The sequence below is a fragment of the Drosophila suzukii genome, chromosome 2R (assembly GCF_043229965.1).
Source record: "Drosophila suzukii chromosome 2R, CBGP_Dsuzu_IsoJpt1.0, whole genome shotgun sequence".
Taxonomy (NCBI): domain Eukaryota; kingdom Metazoa; phylum Arthropoda; class Insecta; order Diptera; family Drosophilidae; genus Drosophila; species Drosophila suzukii.
Window position 1 is genome coordinate 8,001,421 of NC_092081.1, and position 19,115 is coordinate 8,020,535.

Genomic DNA, 19,115 nt, shown 5'->3' on the forward strand with positions numbered 1-19,115 from the left:
TCGAATAACTCGCATCCAAATCAAAGAAGCAAAATGACTCACGTTATCTCCTTTGCCTTGGGCGTGATTATTGGAATGATGAGCTGCCGGAAGTGCTAGATCCCCCATTTATTGAACTGGAAGTGTTCTAAATTTATCGAGAAAAACTCCTGTTAAAATATAATCAATAAAAAACTAATATAATATGAGAAGTTAAAGAATCTATGTTTTAACTGTAATATATACTTAAATGCTGGCAAAAAATATATGATTATACTATCCAAGTAGTTGGCTATTCTAAAAAAGTCTGTTTCAAGATTATTCGATTTCAATTAAATTCACATTTACTTTGGCCAAACATTTGCGTAAAAATTATTATGGAGTGGATCTTAATCTTTATCATAGGCTGTCTTGTGGGTTTTCTAATATCAAAGAATACATAAGTGCGGCTTATATTAATATATCACAAAATAACAGTATCTAAGTTTGAATAAACTTCCTTTTTGAATGCGGGTAATACCTACATGATCTTTCGGGAGGTAAGTTACAAAAGTATCCACCCAAAAACTCAGATACAGTTATCTAAAAATATAATCAAATAACATATATAAAAAGTTAGCCAAAAAAATGCAGCTTTAACAACTGTAAATTTTTCAGTTTATTTTTTAACGACACCATATTTAAAAATTTTTTGGAAAAATTTTAAAAATAATTACACTAGTAGGCTTTGATTTTTCTTTTCTAAAGTTTTGGCCCGAAGTAAAATAATCATTCCTCATTCGGCAGTCTACTCGAAGTGTGTACACTTACGTGCACTAAAAACAAACAAAATTTCCCATTTCAAACCAAGAAGATCGGAGTTTTATAAGAAAATATGCAGCGGTTTATCACATTCATTGTTGGAGGAATCGTGGGTTTTCTAATTGCCAAGAATCACCGCGTAAGTCTCTGTAAATTTGCATTTTTCTTTAGTTCTACTAAAAATGACTTCTACAGTAAGCAAAAATGGCCTATGTCATCTGCTTTGGAATGGGCATGGTTTTTGGCATGTTCGTATGCCGACGTTGTGAGCCCTGATTGAGAAGACTCCATGGACTAATAGACCTTATGAAAGACCTGCAGGAATTCGAGATCTCAAGTGCACTCTTGTATAAAATGAATTTAGATTAAACAGCTCCTGATAATTTTCCTAATGTGTTTTTAACCAATCTGATGGCTTTTACCTCTATTTTTTCCAGGTAATTTATCACACTCATTTGTCAGTATAAATTGAATTATGAATTGTAAGTAAACCGCCTACCAATAATCAAACAATTCTGAATTTTAGTTTAAGTTTTCATTACCGAAATGAAATTGTTACACAAATTAGTTGTAACATTCATTCTATATTAATTAAGCTAACAACTTATAGTTTTCAGTCTCACTAAGTTTTTCTCACTAAAAAGTTCGAACTATTAAAAATTTCGTAGAGAAAATCCTTTTAACAGTTTTCACGCTGAGCTCGCCAGGGATTAAAGTCAAGTTCAATGCATTTATGACTTTGGTGAAAGTTTTGCCGCCATTCCTCTTAATGGCTGGAAAAACAAAGGCAGACGCAATAAATACATACGTCAGGAAGTGAGTTGGGTAAAGGTTGGGAAACTTAAGAAAAGACGGTAAACTTTTCATTTCCCCTATTTTTTGGGGCCCCAAAGATTTGGGGTAGTTGAGTTAAACTTTAACGGCAACCAATTTGCCATTTCATGTGTGTGGTGGGGGGCTTTGCTACCCTTTTGACCACCTTCACCTGGCCATTCATTATGATTGATTATTGCGCAAATCCGGGGATATATATGTATATGCATTCGACGTCGTCAGCCGCACAAAACGTTTAACAAATGAGAAGACAGACGACCTCCTGACACACAAATGAACTCGTTCACCATTTCAATCAGTCTTTGAGACCCCCAAAACCCCATCCACCAGATCTTTATATCCCCAGATCGAGCCGCAGCATCCGCATAAATAAATATTTTATGAACTCGGCACCAGCTCACCGGATCCATTTCCAGTTGGGTTAGGCTCGAGTGCGTCGCTCTGCATAACTTAGGGTCGGAATGTTTGTGGCAAGTCTTATCTTCGGAGCAAACAAAGGTAGAGCCCCCCTCCCCTTCTTGGTTTTCATCTGCGGTTAGGTAATTGGTTAAGGTGGCGCTCACAAGATTGACTCGCCTCCCAAATGAAACGGTTGCCTTCCGGAATGATTGATGCCCCTGCCAGGATGTGGATTCCCCTCCTCGCCGCCCAAAGGCTAAATTGCTTGGCCGTGCGGTTCGGAAACTTGGATTTATAACCCCTGCCAACAGGTGGGGGCAACTCACCCACCCACCTGGCCTTCAAATCGAACAGATTTCTTTTTTTCACTTTCATTCTATTGGTTGCCCTTTCCTAAGGCGTTTTTCCAGCATTCCAGCATGCTAATTTGTCAATAAAAAGTTTTAATTGAATTTTTGCTTAACATCCTGGTATTTAATTTATGCATTCTTCTGGCTAACAGTCGAATTTTGAATTCCTATTAACCAGTGGAAAAGCTACTGTTAGGGAAAAGCTTTCGCTTAACAGATATTTTCCCCCAACACTTTTCCGGATTTCCCCAAGCTTTTCTTTTCGCTCTCCTCGGCTCGACAAACATAAACAATAACGACTGCCGGCATCTCAGCTGTTTGGCGCCCTCGAACCTCGAAACCCACCACTGTGGTGAGTTCCCGCATTTCCGTTTCGCTTTCCGAGCCTGCGCCACTTCCTTTTGCCGAGCAATTTTCCCGAGCAGGACTTCAGTCCTTATCCCAGTGCCGAGGCGACCGTATCTAAGACAAACGCCTCTTGCGCTTCAACCGCGAGATATTTTCAAAACATAACGCTCGAAAATGCATTTCAAATCGAATTTCAAACAAAAGAATCGCATATAGAATAGAATTTGGAAAGCCTTTTGCTTGAAAATAAATGTGAATTTAAAAGTGCAACTGCAAGTGGAACTAAATACGTAGTGTCTTCTTAAAATTATATTTAAATTTACTGCATTCAAAAAAAAAAAAGGTTTTTATATAAAACATAACCAAATAACTCTTAAGAAATTAAAGTGGTTCAGATATATTTCATGAATATTTTAAGTAAAATAAATTCTAAAAAGCAATAATATATGTAAGCTAATTCATAAATATTAAAATCTAACAACTAAAGTGAGTTAAATAAAAATATTCTACAAAAATAAACTTTGATTTAACATAAATTAAAATATAAATTAATTACATAAATTAATAATACCAATTTAAAATCAATTTTAAACGGTATTATAAATAACCGGTTAAACCAATGAAAGCTACCAGCACTAACAATAACTTATCAACAATATTTATGATTACCAAGATATCAATTAATTGAAATAACAAAAAAAAAAAAACAAAATAAAATATATAACTGGCGATTAAAATAACAAAACTCATTTTTAAAATATATTAAAATATTCATAAAGTCAAAATCAAATTACGCAGCTTTAAGCCAGACACTTCTGTAATTAGACAAGTTAATGCTCCACCTAATCAGGCGCTTGCTGATGGGGATTATGAGTTTTAGTCCTGTTCCTGGCAGACTGCCATTCGGGTGTCACTGAAAATTTGCGGCAATTGAGTCAGAAGTCTGTCCCAACAAATCGACTTGGCTAGAGAAAGTTTTTGACAAACTTTCCACAAGTCGAAATCACTTATGATAACTCGACACACGCGCCACATGTTGTGGGGGGCTGACTTAGTCAAATGGGGAAGATTAATTGGATTCGATATTAGTAATCAAAGGGGCTGCCAAGAGACCAGAGAAGGGGATTTTAATTAGCAGACTTCGAAGTGTTGACAAGTCTCCACCAGCAGTCTGGCAACATGGCCGTGTAATTGAGTTATTCGCATGGATTTCAGCCATTTCTGCCATTTTAGCAATTTTATTATTATTAAATGGCTGCTGCGACAACAAGCTGTTAATGGCAGTCCATAAAATGGCATTTTCCCCAGTCTCAGTCTCTCTTTTTCTATGCCTGTGTGGGTGTGTATCTGTGAGCCTAAGCGGCGTCATGATTGTTTTAATGGCTACTTGAACGGAAATTAACTGACAGCTGCAGATAACCGAAATACCCACTCAACGCGAACCACACAATCTTAAAGCCCCATCGATTCCCGAAAAAAAAACGATTGCAGTCGGGCATGAAACATGCGTAGAGACTTTCCGCTTCGCACTTTTCCAACTTTTCCAAATATTTGCACATTCAAATGTCAAATAAGCTAATTTGGCCCATAATTCCCATTTCGTACACTCCGTGTTCTGTGAATTTCCATGTATGATAAACAGAAATGGCAACCAATTTGTCGTGAAACAGCCAAAAAAACAAAAAAACACAAATGCAAATTGCTTTTCGGCACGAAGAATATGAAAATTATGAAATATGTGCGACATTTCTATTTGCATACATTTGGCCAAGAAATTGGTGGGAGGTTGGGGGGAGTGGCGAAAGCAGCAGGGGGCGGAGAAACTGGTAAACAAAAGTCAATTGGGGCCAAAGGTAAAAATGTTTTCCATTAAAAAGGGCACTAATTGAAATTGTATTTCAATCTTTTAATAAATGATTTAATTAACCTTTGAAAGGGACATTTTCTCAATGTCATGTTAAGTATATAGTTTGTTACCTATCTGAGAAAATTAACATGAAGTTAGATCTGTTTTTTCAATTTTATGAATGACAAATATTTAGTCAGCTAAATCCTAATATTATATTAAGAAATTAAATTAAGAATAAATTAAACTTAAAGACAAGAGTTAACCTGACATTGAGAAATAAACCTAAGTTGCATATTTTCATGTCCAACTTTATTTTTTGTGTATATTATAATTTTGGATCTTCAAAGGAAACCTTGAGAAATTGATATATTGCTTTTTTTCCTCTTCATTTCTTTCTGATTGGCCGCTAATCTAGGCGCTTTCATTGATTCACTCCCTTATTTATTCACTTATGACTTCATTTTCGCAGTAGTTCATCAGAGCTCACTTAAGCCGCAGGACTTCACCTTTGGCCAGAATTTCTTTTAATGCGCTTTCCTTTTTTCTTTTGACCCGGCCATCAACACACTCACACCCACAAGCAGAAACCACAAAAGAGGGATCAAGTGAATTGTTAAAAGGAGGAGTGGAAAAACAACATGCTAAACGCTTTGTAATACGCTTTTGTTTGGCCCGAGAGCCATTAAGCTGGCCAAGTGATAAATTCGTTCTGCCTACTCAAGTTTTTTGCGCTGCTGCTGCTGCACAGAGAGAAATTTCTATGGTCCTTGCGTCCAATTCCCCCAGTTAACTCTCTTTTTATGATTTCTTCATGTATTAATCAAGATAAAGATAACATTTAAACCAAAAAAAAAAATATTTCTTTTAAAAAGTATCGATTTGAGAAATAAATTATTTAAAAATTTAAGCAATTTTTTCTTTAATCGGGAATTGTTTTTTTTTAAATAACAAATATAAGTAATATAGTTTCGATATTAAAAAACCCAATAAAAAAGAAGCTTGTCAAAATTGAGTATTATTCTAAATCTTATCGATGTTTTTTTATAAAAACCTATTAAAACTCAAAAACACCATATATCCTATTAAAATAAATAAAAATAGAAAATAGAAATAGAAAAATATTTAAAATTGAAATATTGAATCCCCATGGCATAATTTCGTTGTACCAAATTTTATTTTATCTTCCAACTTTATTAAAGTACTTAAGCGATTATTCTCTCTGTGTAGTGATGCTGGTCTTGTCTACCCGAGAAAAGGTCTCGTGCGGTTTGGGCCGAGTTTAGAGCATTGATTTATGAACGGGCTGCTGGGGCGGACATTAGCCTTTCTTCTTCTGGGCCAAGAATGTCCTGCGGCTCTTGGGTTGTTTGCTTGTTGCATGTAATGACGTCATTAGCAGCAAATTGCCCCCCATTTGGCGGCAATCGATTGCTTCCGCACGATTTAATATGCTAAGCGAGAAAGGGGGAAAGAAGCAACAGTTTGTCTCTTCGTCTTCATAGCTCCACTTCCGTTCTCTTGCCACTGTTATTCTTTCCTATTCTGTTTTCCTTCCGTTCCGACATGTCGTGCCCTACTGGTTGACGCCTACTTTTTAAACTGTTGCGCACTTTTGTTGGCCAGGAGCCAAGGCGTGCCACTGTCTGCTGCTCGAAGTCCTCCCCGTTCTCCATTTTGTGCCACAATGTCTGTGTCACTTTCACCCCGCTTTCACTGTCCCCGTGTTCTGATGGCGCGTGCCGACTTTCACGCGAAACGGAAAGCACACGCAATGGGAAAAACAACAATGGCGAAAACTAAAGTATTAATCAACAAGTTGTGGAAAATATGGCAGAATGCAGGGAATCGATGGGGCATACCCTGTAATCAATCAAAAGGGGGTCTAAAATATTTACTTAACATATTTGGGAAATGTATTCTATACATAGTATATCCTAAAAGTTGTATACTTTTATTTTTTATTTATTTTATTTTATTTTTTTTGTATATTTTATAATATTTAATATTTTTTATTAATTATTTTATTGAATCAATTATTTTGATGCATATGTTGTATATTTAGAAATAACTTAACCTATACTGATTTTATTTTTTAGCCTTTGTGTTTGTTTAATTATCACCAATGGAAATATCCTCTCTGTCTACAATTAATTAACTAAAATCTACATCTAAACTTAGTTAAAAAAAGTTCATGCTCAGTTAAATTTTCATTTATATTTTCAATTTTATTACAATTTGTATATTTCTAGTAAGGTAAACAGTGCTCTTTTCCCCTGACACTGAAAAGTAGATATAACTTCAGTACCTTGGGTACTTTAAGCCTCGTTTTCATCGTTCATATCTTAAACTTTCCAAGAACAGACAACTATTAATAAGCGAATATTCCATAAATGAAACCATTGCATAGGGATGAATAAACTCCCAAGCCATGAGCCTGGTTATTTGAATACCGTGAATGGGTCGATCGCGTGGGAAACGGCAATATGCTGCGGATGGCTTGAAACATTTGTAAGGCTAATTTGGCCAAATGCGAGTGCAACTTAGGTCTGCTCCGATGGGCAGCTGCTCAGAAGACATCAAAGCCATTTCCCTTTCCACTTCCAAGCCGATGGAATGTGCAGCATTAGAAGCGGGCTAGGATACATTTGATCCCATCATATTTTTTGGGGGATTTTGTGTGCAATCAAGATACGAGCCCATTAAAAGGCGACCTTCACTCAATTTAAGCGATTCAGACATCAAGTTTATTATGCTGCACATAAAGCCAGGACATAAACTGCCAGCAGAAATCATAAAAAGCAACGAGCGGGGTCAGGGAAAGGGAAACCAAAGGAGTTCCAAACCAAAAGAGTTCATGAACTGTGACGTCTTTGGACTTCCGTAGGAACAGCGGGCAGAACAGCCAGCAAAGGTCACCGGATTACCAATTTCTATTCGCTTGGCTCACCAAAATGAATAAAGATATTCTCGGTATGCAAATGCCAGGCAGCTCTGGCGAAACAAAGCCAAACTGTCTGGACAATGAAACAAAAGCGTGGCTCTGTGAAAATATTTAAATTTTATGCAGCCAAATTGATTTGTTTGTGAGCTGCCAGTTCAACGCTCCGAGTTTTTGCTCTAGCTACTCGAAGGACTAGCATACCATTCATCCAATGCCGAGTGCTAATGCAAATGTTTGCATACATTTAGGCAACACACACGATTTCGAATGCCAAAGGAACTTTTTCGGTCCTCCTGTCTGCCGTCAAGGATATTGGAGCAGAACAGACTGCTCTGATCTGAGCAATCGATAAACCTAATGAGCTGTGAGACAGACAGGCAGACGGAGTGTCGTCGTCACGGGCTTTGTTTTAAAATTAACCCTCATGCGGGAACCAAAAATAAACTCGAGCAGGAACACTCACAAAACTTCCTTGATGGCGGAAAAATCAGTGGAACAACGAAAAAATGGCTCATAAATGAATAAATTATTTCCTCCTGTTCGATTTTTTCATTTTTATAAAGTGGGTGGGCCTGCAGAAATCACTGGGGTCTTAAAATCACTTATAAAGGTGCTTAAAAGTATGCCGTGGAAAAAATAATGGTAAAAATCCAATGGACTTAAGGGTTCTTACAATATTGTTGCATACTTTTAGGCATTTCCATAAGTAATTTCAAAGCTTTAATGATTTCTGTACAAATTCGGTAAATTATACTAATGTGTTTACTATTTTGTTGCATACTTTTAGACACCTTTGTAAGTCATATTAAAGCTCTAATGATTAATGTAGCCCTTTGGTATATTGTATTGAGTAATTAAAGAGCCAACTCCAATCTATTATAGAAGAACAAAAGGTATAACCTTAATTTCTTATGAGTTTTTCTTTTATTTCCTCGACAGACTAGTGTTTACAACCCCATATTTGGTTACTGAACTTTATTTTTGGTTCCTTGGAATTACATGGCTAGGGTGCTATTTCTGTGCCTTGTTTCGCGGCCTTTAAGCCCAGAAATTGGGTTACTTGTCCCCCTGAGACCCACGCCGTTCGGGCCTTGAACTGGCGGCCATAAAAAGGTGTTAGTCGCGGGACAGGCCAATTACCGTAATTGCGGGGACCACGAAAAAGCGCCACATCACACAGGCATTACAGGCAGATACTTGGCCTAAACAGGGCGTATACTTGATGTGCCACAGACAGTCGGCACGCACGGGATTTCCAGAGAAGCACTTCGATTAATCACTTCGAACGCCTAAATAATTCACAGCGAGCCATTGCCATGCAAATTGCATTTGGAGACAGAATGAATAAAAGAATAAATGCATTTGAGAGTAGGAAAAGTGAATCAATCAGCGCCAAGGTGGGCGAAAGTGGGCGAAAGTGCAAGCGGTGAAAGTTCAAAGTTCAAATGAGGATGAGCTTGATAGAAGGGGATAAGAATTTCTCGTAGGTTTTTTTCAGAGATTTTTTAATTGAAGTCCCAGTCCAGCAAAGGCCATAAAGCAAGGTGGCAGATGGCTTAAGGTCAGTCCTCGGGTACTTTAAATAACTAATTGAAGCGAAATGCTGAGGGAAAAAAAGCTTAAAGAATGAGAGATTTATCAAGCAAAATGTCTTTTGAATCCCTTAAAGACTTGCCACTTGGCCCTGTCATTTGTCAATGTGTCACTTAGCCACACTTCTCGGGTCACGTCTAATGATTTGGCTTTGTGTCTGTCAGCGAATGTCAAAGGCGATAAATTTTATTGACTCTTTTGGGTTTCTTAAATCGCTCACGTAGAGCGTAACGACACTTTAACGGATTTGCTATGCCGCAGTTAACATGAATTTGCAATTAAAAAGCAATCAAAATGAATAAAAGCCCTGAATACCGCAGAGAACCTTAAATAATGTATGAATTTACAATTGAATTCCGGGATTAACAACGGGCTGTAGAGTTGGGAGGTTGGGTAATCATTCAAGTCGATTCATGCATTTTAATTAATTGCGTAAATTGAAACGGGAAGCTGAACATAATGTAAACAGTGGCCTTGGCGAGGGGGGGCTATGACGAAAGTAGTAATGCCCCGTGTGTGTCAAATAATAAAAAGTGTAAAAACAGGGCATAATGACAAAATGAGGGCACAACGCCTGCTTTATCGCCCACATCCGTTTCCGCCGGTGCCATTGCTTTTCAAGGCTATGGCCGTTAGGGCAATAAATTTATTAAATGGCCAAAGAACACACAATGGGCGGACGCAACAACACCCACATGGGCAGCAACAAAAAAATCATGTTAAACAAGCTATAAATAAGTGTGTGTGCCACAGAGTGTGTGTGTGTATATAATACTGTTCATGTCTTCTGTCCTCAATTGCGTGTTCAAACAAACAAAATTAATTGCCCAGCCAGGGCAATCAATTTTGATTAAAGTTGAAGTTGCTGCAGAAGGGCTGGAGTTAAAGTGCGATATTCTATTAGGGGTCCACCCAAAACATATCAGTATAACCATCCAGAGATCGAAAATGCAATGCAATTTCACAAAGTGATCGAAACGTGGAATTAAATAAAGTGCTTTGAGCCGCGGTCATTCGAGCCAATGGATCATCTATTATGCAACATGGCGGGCAACAGTCGCAATTCGTCCTACAATTGTCTATCCTCGTGGGACTCCTATGATCGAATACCCAGGTAAGTCCACGTTGCGTATACGCCGCCAAGGCCTCGAAAATCGCGTATACGCCGCGTGCTCCCTAACTCAATTCGAAATTCGATTCGAGCCATTAACAGGCCAAAGCTGTAGCAAGGCGTCGCTTCATAATCAAATCAGGTCTCAACTAAAAGCCTACACTCACAGAAATATTCTATATATTTAAAATGGTGTTTCGTAAAAGGAAATTTTTGAAAGTTGGCACTTGCTCACGTCAAGAAATACTCTACATTCACAGAAAAATGTAATATATAACCTAATGTTTCGTTAATGGAAAGTCCTGAAACTTAGCACTTCCATACCTCAACAAATATCCTACACTCACAGAAATATTTAGTATAAAACTATGGTTTAAATACGATTCAAACTTAATTATAATACATATTTTAATTTGTTTTGGTATTACTTTAATTTAATTTAATACAATCATTTGAGTACTACTTTAAGACTACAAATACTGGATTTCTCCCAGTGTACATCAGGATATTCTCAAGGCATTTCAGTAGCATTTCACAAAATCACTTTCCTATAAATATTTTAACAAACAAAGGACAACACTGCATTGGAAATGCCAAATGAGTGCCGGAAGCTCGTCAAACAAAATGCATTCTCATCTTGAGTAATTTCTAGAATTCCGCCCCCTTCTGAGCTGTCATCCCCCCACACACACACACACACACACACATAAATAAGTGTATATCCTGGCTAAGAGCTCTTAGCTTTTTACGAGAAGCAATCAATGCTGCGCTTCCTTAATGGACACTTCAACGGAGATATAGGGATATAGAGATACCTCATCAGGGGAGCAATAAACAAACAAAAACAAGGCCGTCTCCTGTTTTCTTCTTCTTTTTTTTTTTGAGCCCTCCCAAGGATGCAATTTGTAGCCACCTGAAACCACGCATGGGCTTGAATGGTGTCCTTTGTCCGCCAATCCTTTGTGTTGAAAAGGCCAAAAAAAAAGCCTTCTCATGGCTCCTCTTTGTGGCCTTTGATTTGCTTGGCTTCGCCGTTTTGCCTTCGACCTTCATTCTTGCCGGCACAATCTCATCAAGGAGTTGTAATCAAATCTCGACACGAACACAGAACACAGAAATCCGAGCCCACCACGCACACAAAATTAAATCAAATTTTCTTTAAAAAAAGCGGCAAATCAAAAATCAATAAAGGTAAAACAATCTAAGCACATCCAGCCGCGGGCTGCCCATTTGCCCATTTCCCATTTTAGCCCGGCTTTAAACTCAATATCTGTGGATAATCAAATGATGGCACAACAAAAACACATTAACGTGCCATTTGTCCCCGGCTCATCCTGGCCAAGGTAGTTCCCCCAGTTTCCCCCATGAAGTCCTGGTTGGGCTAAAGAATGGAATCAATTTAAGCAAAAGTTGGGGGGTTACTTTAAAAGTTCATAACTTTGCGGGTTCTCATAGGAAAATGTGAGATCCTGCGGGTATAAAACCAATTATATGAGGCTAAAAAGTTCACCCGAAAGATATGCAAACATATAAATGGTGTTATTAAAAATTCAAAAATTCTTGGCAAAAGAGAAAGCATATCTGTGGAAATTCTAGAAAACTAAGTTTACAAAATAATCTCACTTGAGTTTTTGGCTTAGCAAAATAAACATAAAACCAATATTTTTCGCTGAAGAATTTCAAATAACTATTTGCATAAACAAACACAAATGTATCTATAAGATAAGGACTTTGGAAATATTTAATTGTCATAATTTAGTTGGCAAGCCATTACTATAAATACCTTAATTTTAATGCATTAAGGAGGCACCCCATAACTTTTAGTCAACTATTAAATTTAAGTCCCAAATAAATAAACAGTAAGTTTCGAAAGAGTTCTTAGCAATAAAGTTGGTTTTATCTGGCACATCGATTTAAATGCTGAATAATTTTAGTGAACTACTTGAAAAAACAAATAATAATTTATCTATAAGATAGGAACTTTGGAAATATTTAATTATCATGATTTAGTTGGCAAGCCATTACTATAAATTTCAATTCATTTTAAAGCAATAAACAGCACCACATAATTTTTAACAACCATTTATTTTAAATGCCAAATAAATAAACAATAGGTTTCGATAAAGTTCTTAGCAATAAAGTTGATTTTATTCGGCACATTTAAATAATCCTTTATTTTCCGGCCTGACAAGTTTGGCATTTTTCCAATTCATTGGCATTCACTTTCAAAGCGGAATTTTGACCAGCCGTTTTGGCCTCCTGCAGCTCTCTGTTTTCACAATTCCACAATTATTTTGTTTATGGAAATATTTGCTATCAAACGAAATGCAAATATTTTGTAGTCTTGATTACACTTCAGCTTTGATAAATGAGATTTGGGAATTTTATTTGCATTTTGCGCAGCTATGCACTATTCAAACTAAAGACTTAAAGTGCAGAAAAATGGCCAACGAGTGATTGGTGAACCCTTCTTGGCCAGAACTTATGGCCATCTGGCCAGCGTTTGTGCCGCGTTCAATGGCCGGAAAAAAGCGAGAGAGGAATGAACCCGTCCGTCGCCGCAAACCGCAGAGAAGTGCGAAACATCCTTCGGGGGCAGGTCAGAGTTGATTGTATGCAGTGGCACGTTGGAGCTTCTGGCCGGGTCATAACTGATTGGTCACTAGCTGGGTGTGTGTGTGAGATGGCCAGGATGGTGTGGGACAAGCTCGTTAATTTCGCCACGCACTCGCAGTCATCGTCCTTGGTCCTCGAATGGGCCCCAAGGTGCCATTTCTGAGTCAACTCCGCTGCCGGGAGCCACTTGACCCCAACTATTCTTAACCCTGACCCCTGAATATGCAACGAAATCTTCCGAAATGAGCTGCCAAAACAAAGGACAACCCAGTTAATTGAATCTCCCACAGGTCTTCTTTGTCCACAATTTTAAGCTACTCCTTTGATTACTTTCAACCCAATGTCTCCGGGCAGTCAAGTGCAAAAAGATCCTGCACAAGTATTTGCTCAACACTTATGGTGCGGCTGACTTGAATATTCAGACTTTGAGACGCCAAATGCAAAACTCGAGCAGCACATAAAAATATATATATATATATGGTATATATGACACCCCGCATACACAATTGTGCAAAAAAAGCTTAAGCCACATATTTTGTTGCTCATACGCCATGTGTGCCCGAGTGGTTAAAACTCGTTATGCACTCGAGGCAGCAGTGTTGCAGCTGCAGTCAAGGGTTATCAAATATGAAGAGTACGAGGAAGATCAGCAGGCAGCTCAGGGAAACGAAGAGGGCATGCCCTATACCTAAGTTTGGAAATATATATAAGTAGAGATACAAATAAATCCTCCTTTGATCTAATTCAGTAAAACATCAATGGCTATGCTTCAGACACAGATAGATAGTCATTGATGGAAACCCATTCACGGCGCACTTTCCCGGGGAAAAGCCATTGGCAGACGCCATTCGTCCTTGAGAGAGGGGAGGGGGAGGAGGGAGAGGGCAAAGGGCGGACAGGATAGTCACGTGTGTGCAGGGCTGCCATGTGCCCCTGTCTTTTTTCCCCGCTCCACCTCATCCCTTCTGTACTTACCAGATACTTAGCTGCACGCACCAACTATAGACTTACACCGAAAGAAAAGCTTCTTTGAAAAATGACAAATTAAATTATTGATAAAATTGGCTATGAAAATACACATAGAGAAAATCAGCTGTACTAAGGAGCTTTACTACAGAAAACTTTAAAGTAAAGTGGGTATCCGCAATTCTGTAAAGAAAATTAAATTGATAATCTAATCTTTTTATACCAATATTTAATTAATATTTAACGTCTTAATATATTTAAAAATATCTTATACATTTATAAGCTTACTGTTTATTTTATTTGAAGGAAAAACAATCTTAAGGCTAAAATTTATAATCAAACTAATAAGTTGTTAGGCTAACCTAACCTAATGGGTTGTTGCTCAGCTTGACTTAATAAATAAAATATTATTTGCTTTGAAATGCTGCCTGTAATACCCTTAAATAATTTTTAATTTTTTTAATACCCTTTTATTATTTGCAAATCGACATCTTTATTTCCTATCTTAATATTCTTTAAAAACATGAAAAGCATTTTGTAACCATGTATTAAACTTTTTAAAGTATTTGAACAACATTGAGTAAAACACTTTTAAGCAGTGGTTTCTTAAGACTCTCAATTTAAAAAAACTTTACACATAAGTATCGATTTATTTTTCTCTTTAAATGTTTCATAATTTTTTTGAGTGTAATGTAATAAGGCACAGGGAAGTGTGCAGCCATCTGCGTCACTTAATGTGATAAGTAAGCGCATCAATTGTCAAGTGCAGCGAGTTGGGGTTCTGGAAACGGGGAAACGAGAACTCGATTGTCGGGGGGATAAAGGCGTGATGGGGAACAAGGGTCCTTTGCGAAAGGCTTTGTTCGACAACTCAATTTAGAAACTCAATCATCAGTGCCCCCTTTTTCGCATTTCTTTGCAGAGTTCGTGTGGAGTACTATGTGAACGAAAACACATTTAAAGAAAGACTGCAACTCTATTTCATTAAGAATCAGCGTTCAAGTAAGTACCCGCCAGCCAAGTGTTGTCTTTGAATCAACCAAAATGCTCGACTTAATTACAACAATCAACTAGGTAGTATTTAATTGAATTTGATTAGTGGCGGGATGGATGGGAAACCGGTGTATCGGTGTATCCTGTCAGGATACAAGCACAAACACATAGACAAACACACATAGATACAGATAGACAGACAGACAGACGGACCAACGAATGACATTACAAAAGGAGAATTCGATAATCTTGGGTAAATATTGATTTGGGAAGGAAATAATTGAACAGGTAAACAGGTTTCCTTAGGGCCAAAGGGAAAACCCACTCGACAAACATTCGTAGACAGTGTAATTCACTCAACTGACCCAAATTCTAACGCATTTGCTATTCCCTTATCAAAAAAAGGCCTGCGCATACGAATCGCCGATTTATTCTTTAAGTTACTGTCGTGTGTTCTCTACATAATACGTGTGATATTGGATAAAAATCCAACATTTATAACATGGTGAGTGACCCTCGTCTATCGTCTGAAACAGCTCTATGATTGATTATATATCCCAAATCCATTCAAATAGCCATGGCTGCGAAGTGGGCAACAAGACGGAGTTCATCATCTCGGCCAAACTGACGGAGGAGGAGTTCCAGGAGAACCCCATCATCAACTGGGACGCCATACTCTGGGTGAATCGGCCAACAGTGCTCTGGGTTCTCCAGCTACTTCTAGCCATGGTGTCGCTAACGCAATCCTTGGTTCTCACATATCTAGGCTATAAGGTATCTAGACCACCTAAATCTTGATTTCACCGGGACTTTAACTACTGTTTTATACTTTCAGGGCAACATCTGGCAACAGATACTCTCATTTCACTTTATACTAGAATTAGTAACGACAATACCCTTTGCACTTACGGTAGGTTCTTAAAGAGGTCCTTAAAGCGGATTTATCAGGTGGTTAACCATTTCAGATTGTTCATCCTCCGCTGCGGAATCTGTTCATTCCCATTTTCCTCAATTGCTGGCTGGCCAAGCGATCACTGGAGAATATGTTTGTAAGTTAAAATATTATAACTAAACCGATCTTGGGTTTACCTTATATTTTGAATCCTACAGAATGACCTCCATCGTGCCATGCAAAAGTCTCAGTCGGCGCTTTCCCAGCAGTTGACCATTCTATCAGCCACTTTGCTGTGTTTAGTCTTTACAAGGTATTGGGATCCCCATATATCATAAATTGTATCCCCTAATCTATATATCTCCTATCTCCTCCAGCGTTTGTGGCATCCAGCACTTTCAGCGCGCTGGTCATCGACATTTGAATCTCTTTCAGAGCACCTACTATGTGGTTGTGACCTTCTCCACAGTGGGATATGGTGACTTTGTGCCGGACATTTGGCCCTCGCAGCTCTATATGGTCATCATGATTTGTGTCGCCCTCATTGTGCTGCCCACGCAGGTGAGTTCTTCGAGGGATCCCATGGTTTTGATGCCTTTGGTTGCCCAAAGCCAAATAGTTCCGTTTAGAAGCCGTCTTATGACCGGGCAAAAAAGCCACATCAAATATTTATCCTTCATAAGCCGGGACGAACCTTATTCCCATTCATCATCTTCATCGAACTGGGGGGAGGGTCGACTTTGGTCATCAATCGATATTAATAAATAGAGGGGATGCTGCCGATGGAAATTGCTCACCATTTGCCCAGTGACCCCATCCCATGACCCGGCTGTCTGACTGACTGACTGCCATGTTCAACAATTTGCAAACAATTGTTTTATCAACAAAAACAAACGCTGAACAAGCAGCAGCAGCAGGAGAAGAGATTCCATGGAGAAATGCGAGATGGGATGGAATTGAAAAACCGAAATAAGGAAATCTAAATACCCTTAAGTGATAGTAAATAAAAATTAGGTATTATTTACTAAGAAGATAAAGGTTTAGAATTACAAAGAAGATAGATATTAAAAGCATTTAGGGCCGATTTCTCAATGTCAGGTTAAGGTTCAAGTCTGTTATCTGTCAGAAAATATTAACAGAAACTGGAATTGTTTGGGAAGACGGTGATTAACATAACTAATAGGGGCTAAAAAAGAACTTAAAACATTAAAATGTTGTTTTTATAATATTTCTAAAAACTATGTAATAAGTTTACAAGATATAGGTTTCTAGCAGATAGAGTATAAGAATACGACTGACCATTGGTCCCTTGGCCAAACGGCAAACAACAAGAGCATCCATCAACACAGTTTTTCTACCATTTTCTGGCATAGTTTGCCTTGTGGAATGGGTTTTTGTTCTCCCAGTACTAAAAGTACCAAGTGCATGTCAATATGCTGCAGAATTTATGACTTTCAGGACTCAGGACCCGCCCCTCAATAAAAACAACAAGTTGCATGCGTTTTTTGAACAAAATGTTGCAAAAATTCAGAGAAGTCACAGCACTTAAATTTAATTGAATTTATTCAATTCCAGCAATCGAATTTTCTCAACAGAAGCTATCAATAGGCAACTATGTATTTTTATTATGGTAAAAATACCTTAAACAATGTTTGATTTTAAGGCTTAACCAGTTAAGTTAAGGTTAAGATGCCAAAGGTTATTGGTGGAGTTTTATTTTAATGTTTGAAGGCTCACCTACTCAACCTATGTTTCGGTTTTATGGGGTCATTAAGCAGCAAGGTCAGAATAACCTTTAAGAATCTGCACATAAAAATATTTTTATAAGTGCCCTCTACTCAAACTCCAGGTCAGTTTTTATGGGATAGTTAAGCATAAAAGTATAACATGTGGTAAAAGGCTTAAGGCAAGTTTAATACCAAAGTATAAGAAAACCAAAGAGATATTAAAAAAAAAAATTATGTAAACGAGGCCACAAAAATAGTTTTAAGTATAGGGCTTAACTTTAATGCGAACCTTAAAGAAAAGGACCTTTCAGAACTTAATGTCAACATGAAACGCTTAAGAGATGATGTTTTCCCGTTGTGATTGATAGTTCTATTAGTTAATAACTTACCCTATTTTCTATATAGTTTGAACAGCTGGCCTTCACGTGGATGGAGCGCCAAAAGCTGGGCGGCAGCTACAGTTCCCATCGTGCCCAAAGTGAGAAGCACGTGGTGGTGTGCTCCACCACCCTGCACGCGGATACCATCATGGACTTCCTCAACGAGTTCTACGCCCATCCGCTCCTCCAGGACTTCTATGTGGTGCTGCTCAGTCCCATGGAACTGGACACCACGATGCGGATGATCCTGCAGGTGCCCATTTGGGCGCAGCGCGTCATCTACATTCAGGTGAGATTCTCCCCTTTAATCCGGCTTAGCTAAACACGAGTAAAACCCACTCTTTTTTAGGGATCCTGCCTGAAGGATGGCGACTTGGCACGCGCCAGGATGAATGAGGCGGAGGCGTGTTTCATCCTGGCGGCTAGAAACTATGCGGATAAGACAGCTGCCGACGAGCACACCATCCTGCGATCCTGGGCTGTCAAGGATTTTGCACCGAATGTACCGCAGTATGTGCAGATTTTCAGGTGAGTGAAAGAGAAATGTCCTTTGGTCCATTCCCGAATAATTCGTGCTTTTTTTTCCTCTGACATTTGCAAATGCCATCGCCAACCAATCGCACATCCTGCGGAATTTCCATTTCGCATTTCCGCTTTCCGCAGGCCCGAGCACAAGCTGCATGTGAAGTTCGCGGAGCACGTGGTCTGCGAGGACGAGTTCAAGTACGCCCTTTTGGCCAACAACTGCACCTGTCCCGGCGCCAGCACCCTGGTCACCCTGCTGCTCCACACATCCCGCGGACAGTACGTATACGCATGGTGGACATGCAAAAAGTTCTCTATCCGCCGTGCGTCATCGGCTCGCTTGGCTGGTCGGGTCAGGTCACAGCCGCCTGATTGCTCATTCAGACGTTCTTCCTCCGGCTTTTTGTGTGTATTTTTTATGATGTGGGGCGGCTAATTTAGTTAACTGGTGGTGGGCGATTAAAGCGTCCTAAGCTGGATGGTAATGCCATGATTCAGAGGTTACTTTTTGCTCATTGAAAGTTGTTTTCTTGTGACAAGTCGCAGAAGTAATGGGGTAAGAATATATAAAAATATATATAATATAATAATAGCTTTGGATATATGTGCATTACAACGAAGGTTAATTTAACTCCTGGTTAAACAATTTAATTTTAAGGTATGTGGAAGGTTATTAGTCTAATATTAATTAAAATACCAAATGCACGAATTAAAATTACAAACATATATAATATTATACTTCTTATATGAAGGGGTTATTTTGAATATATTTTATTATTACCTTTAAAAAAACGATTAATTATAGATAATA

At 38.4% G+C, this 19,115-nt stretch overlaps 1 protein-coding gene and 1 long non-coding RNA gene across 19 annotated transcripts in view; both read left to right on the plus strand.

Moving 5' to 3' along the window:
• SLO2 (slowpoke 2) overlaps nt 1-19,115 on the plus strand; it is a 108,173-nt gene that overhangs the window by 73,875 nt on the left and 15,183 nt on the right. For 15 of the 17 annotated variants that reach the window (XM_070995088.1, XM_065863160.2, XM_065863161.2 and 12 more), the window contains 10 exons: nt 14,710-14,789; nt 15,186-15,285; nt 15,356-15,554; nt 15,616-15,690; nt 15,746-15,829; nt 15,891-15,985; nt 16,050-16,233; nt 17,805-18,068; nt 18,129-18,307; nt 18,443-18,583. In XM_070995088.1, the coding sequence (XP_070851189.1) occupies nt 14,710-14,789; nt 15,186-15,285; nt 15,356-15,554; nt 15,616-15,690; nt 15,746-15,829; nt 15,891-15,985; nt 16,050-16,233; nt 17,805-18,068; nt 18,129-18,307; nt 18,443-18,583 (1,401 nt within the window). Of the gene's footprint in view, nt 1-10,101; nt 10,209-14,709; nt 14,790-15,185; nt 15,286-15,355; nt 15,555-15,615; nt 15,691-15,745; nt 15,830-15,890; nt 15,986-16,049; nt 16,234-17,804; nt 18,069-18,128; nt 18,308-18,442; nt 18,584-19,115 lie in introns of those variants that run through there. The other 2 variants (XM_070995082.1, XM_070995090.1) reach the window with 1 other exon arrangement.
• LOC108009218 (uncharacterized) lies at nt 501-1,183 on the plus strand. 2 transcript variants are annotated; one of them, XR_001767436.4, is made up of 3 exons: nt 501-518; nt 766-919; nt 976-1,183. It is a non-coding gene; the product is annotated as an uncharacterized lncRNA (long non-coding RNA). The 2 variants fall into 2 exon arrangements; XR_011603763.1 differs by lacking the exon at nt 501-518 and adding an exon at nt 578-593.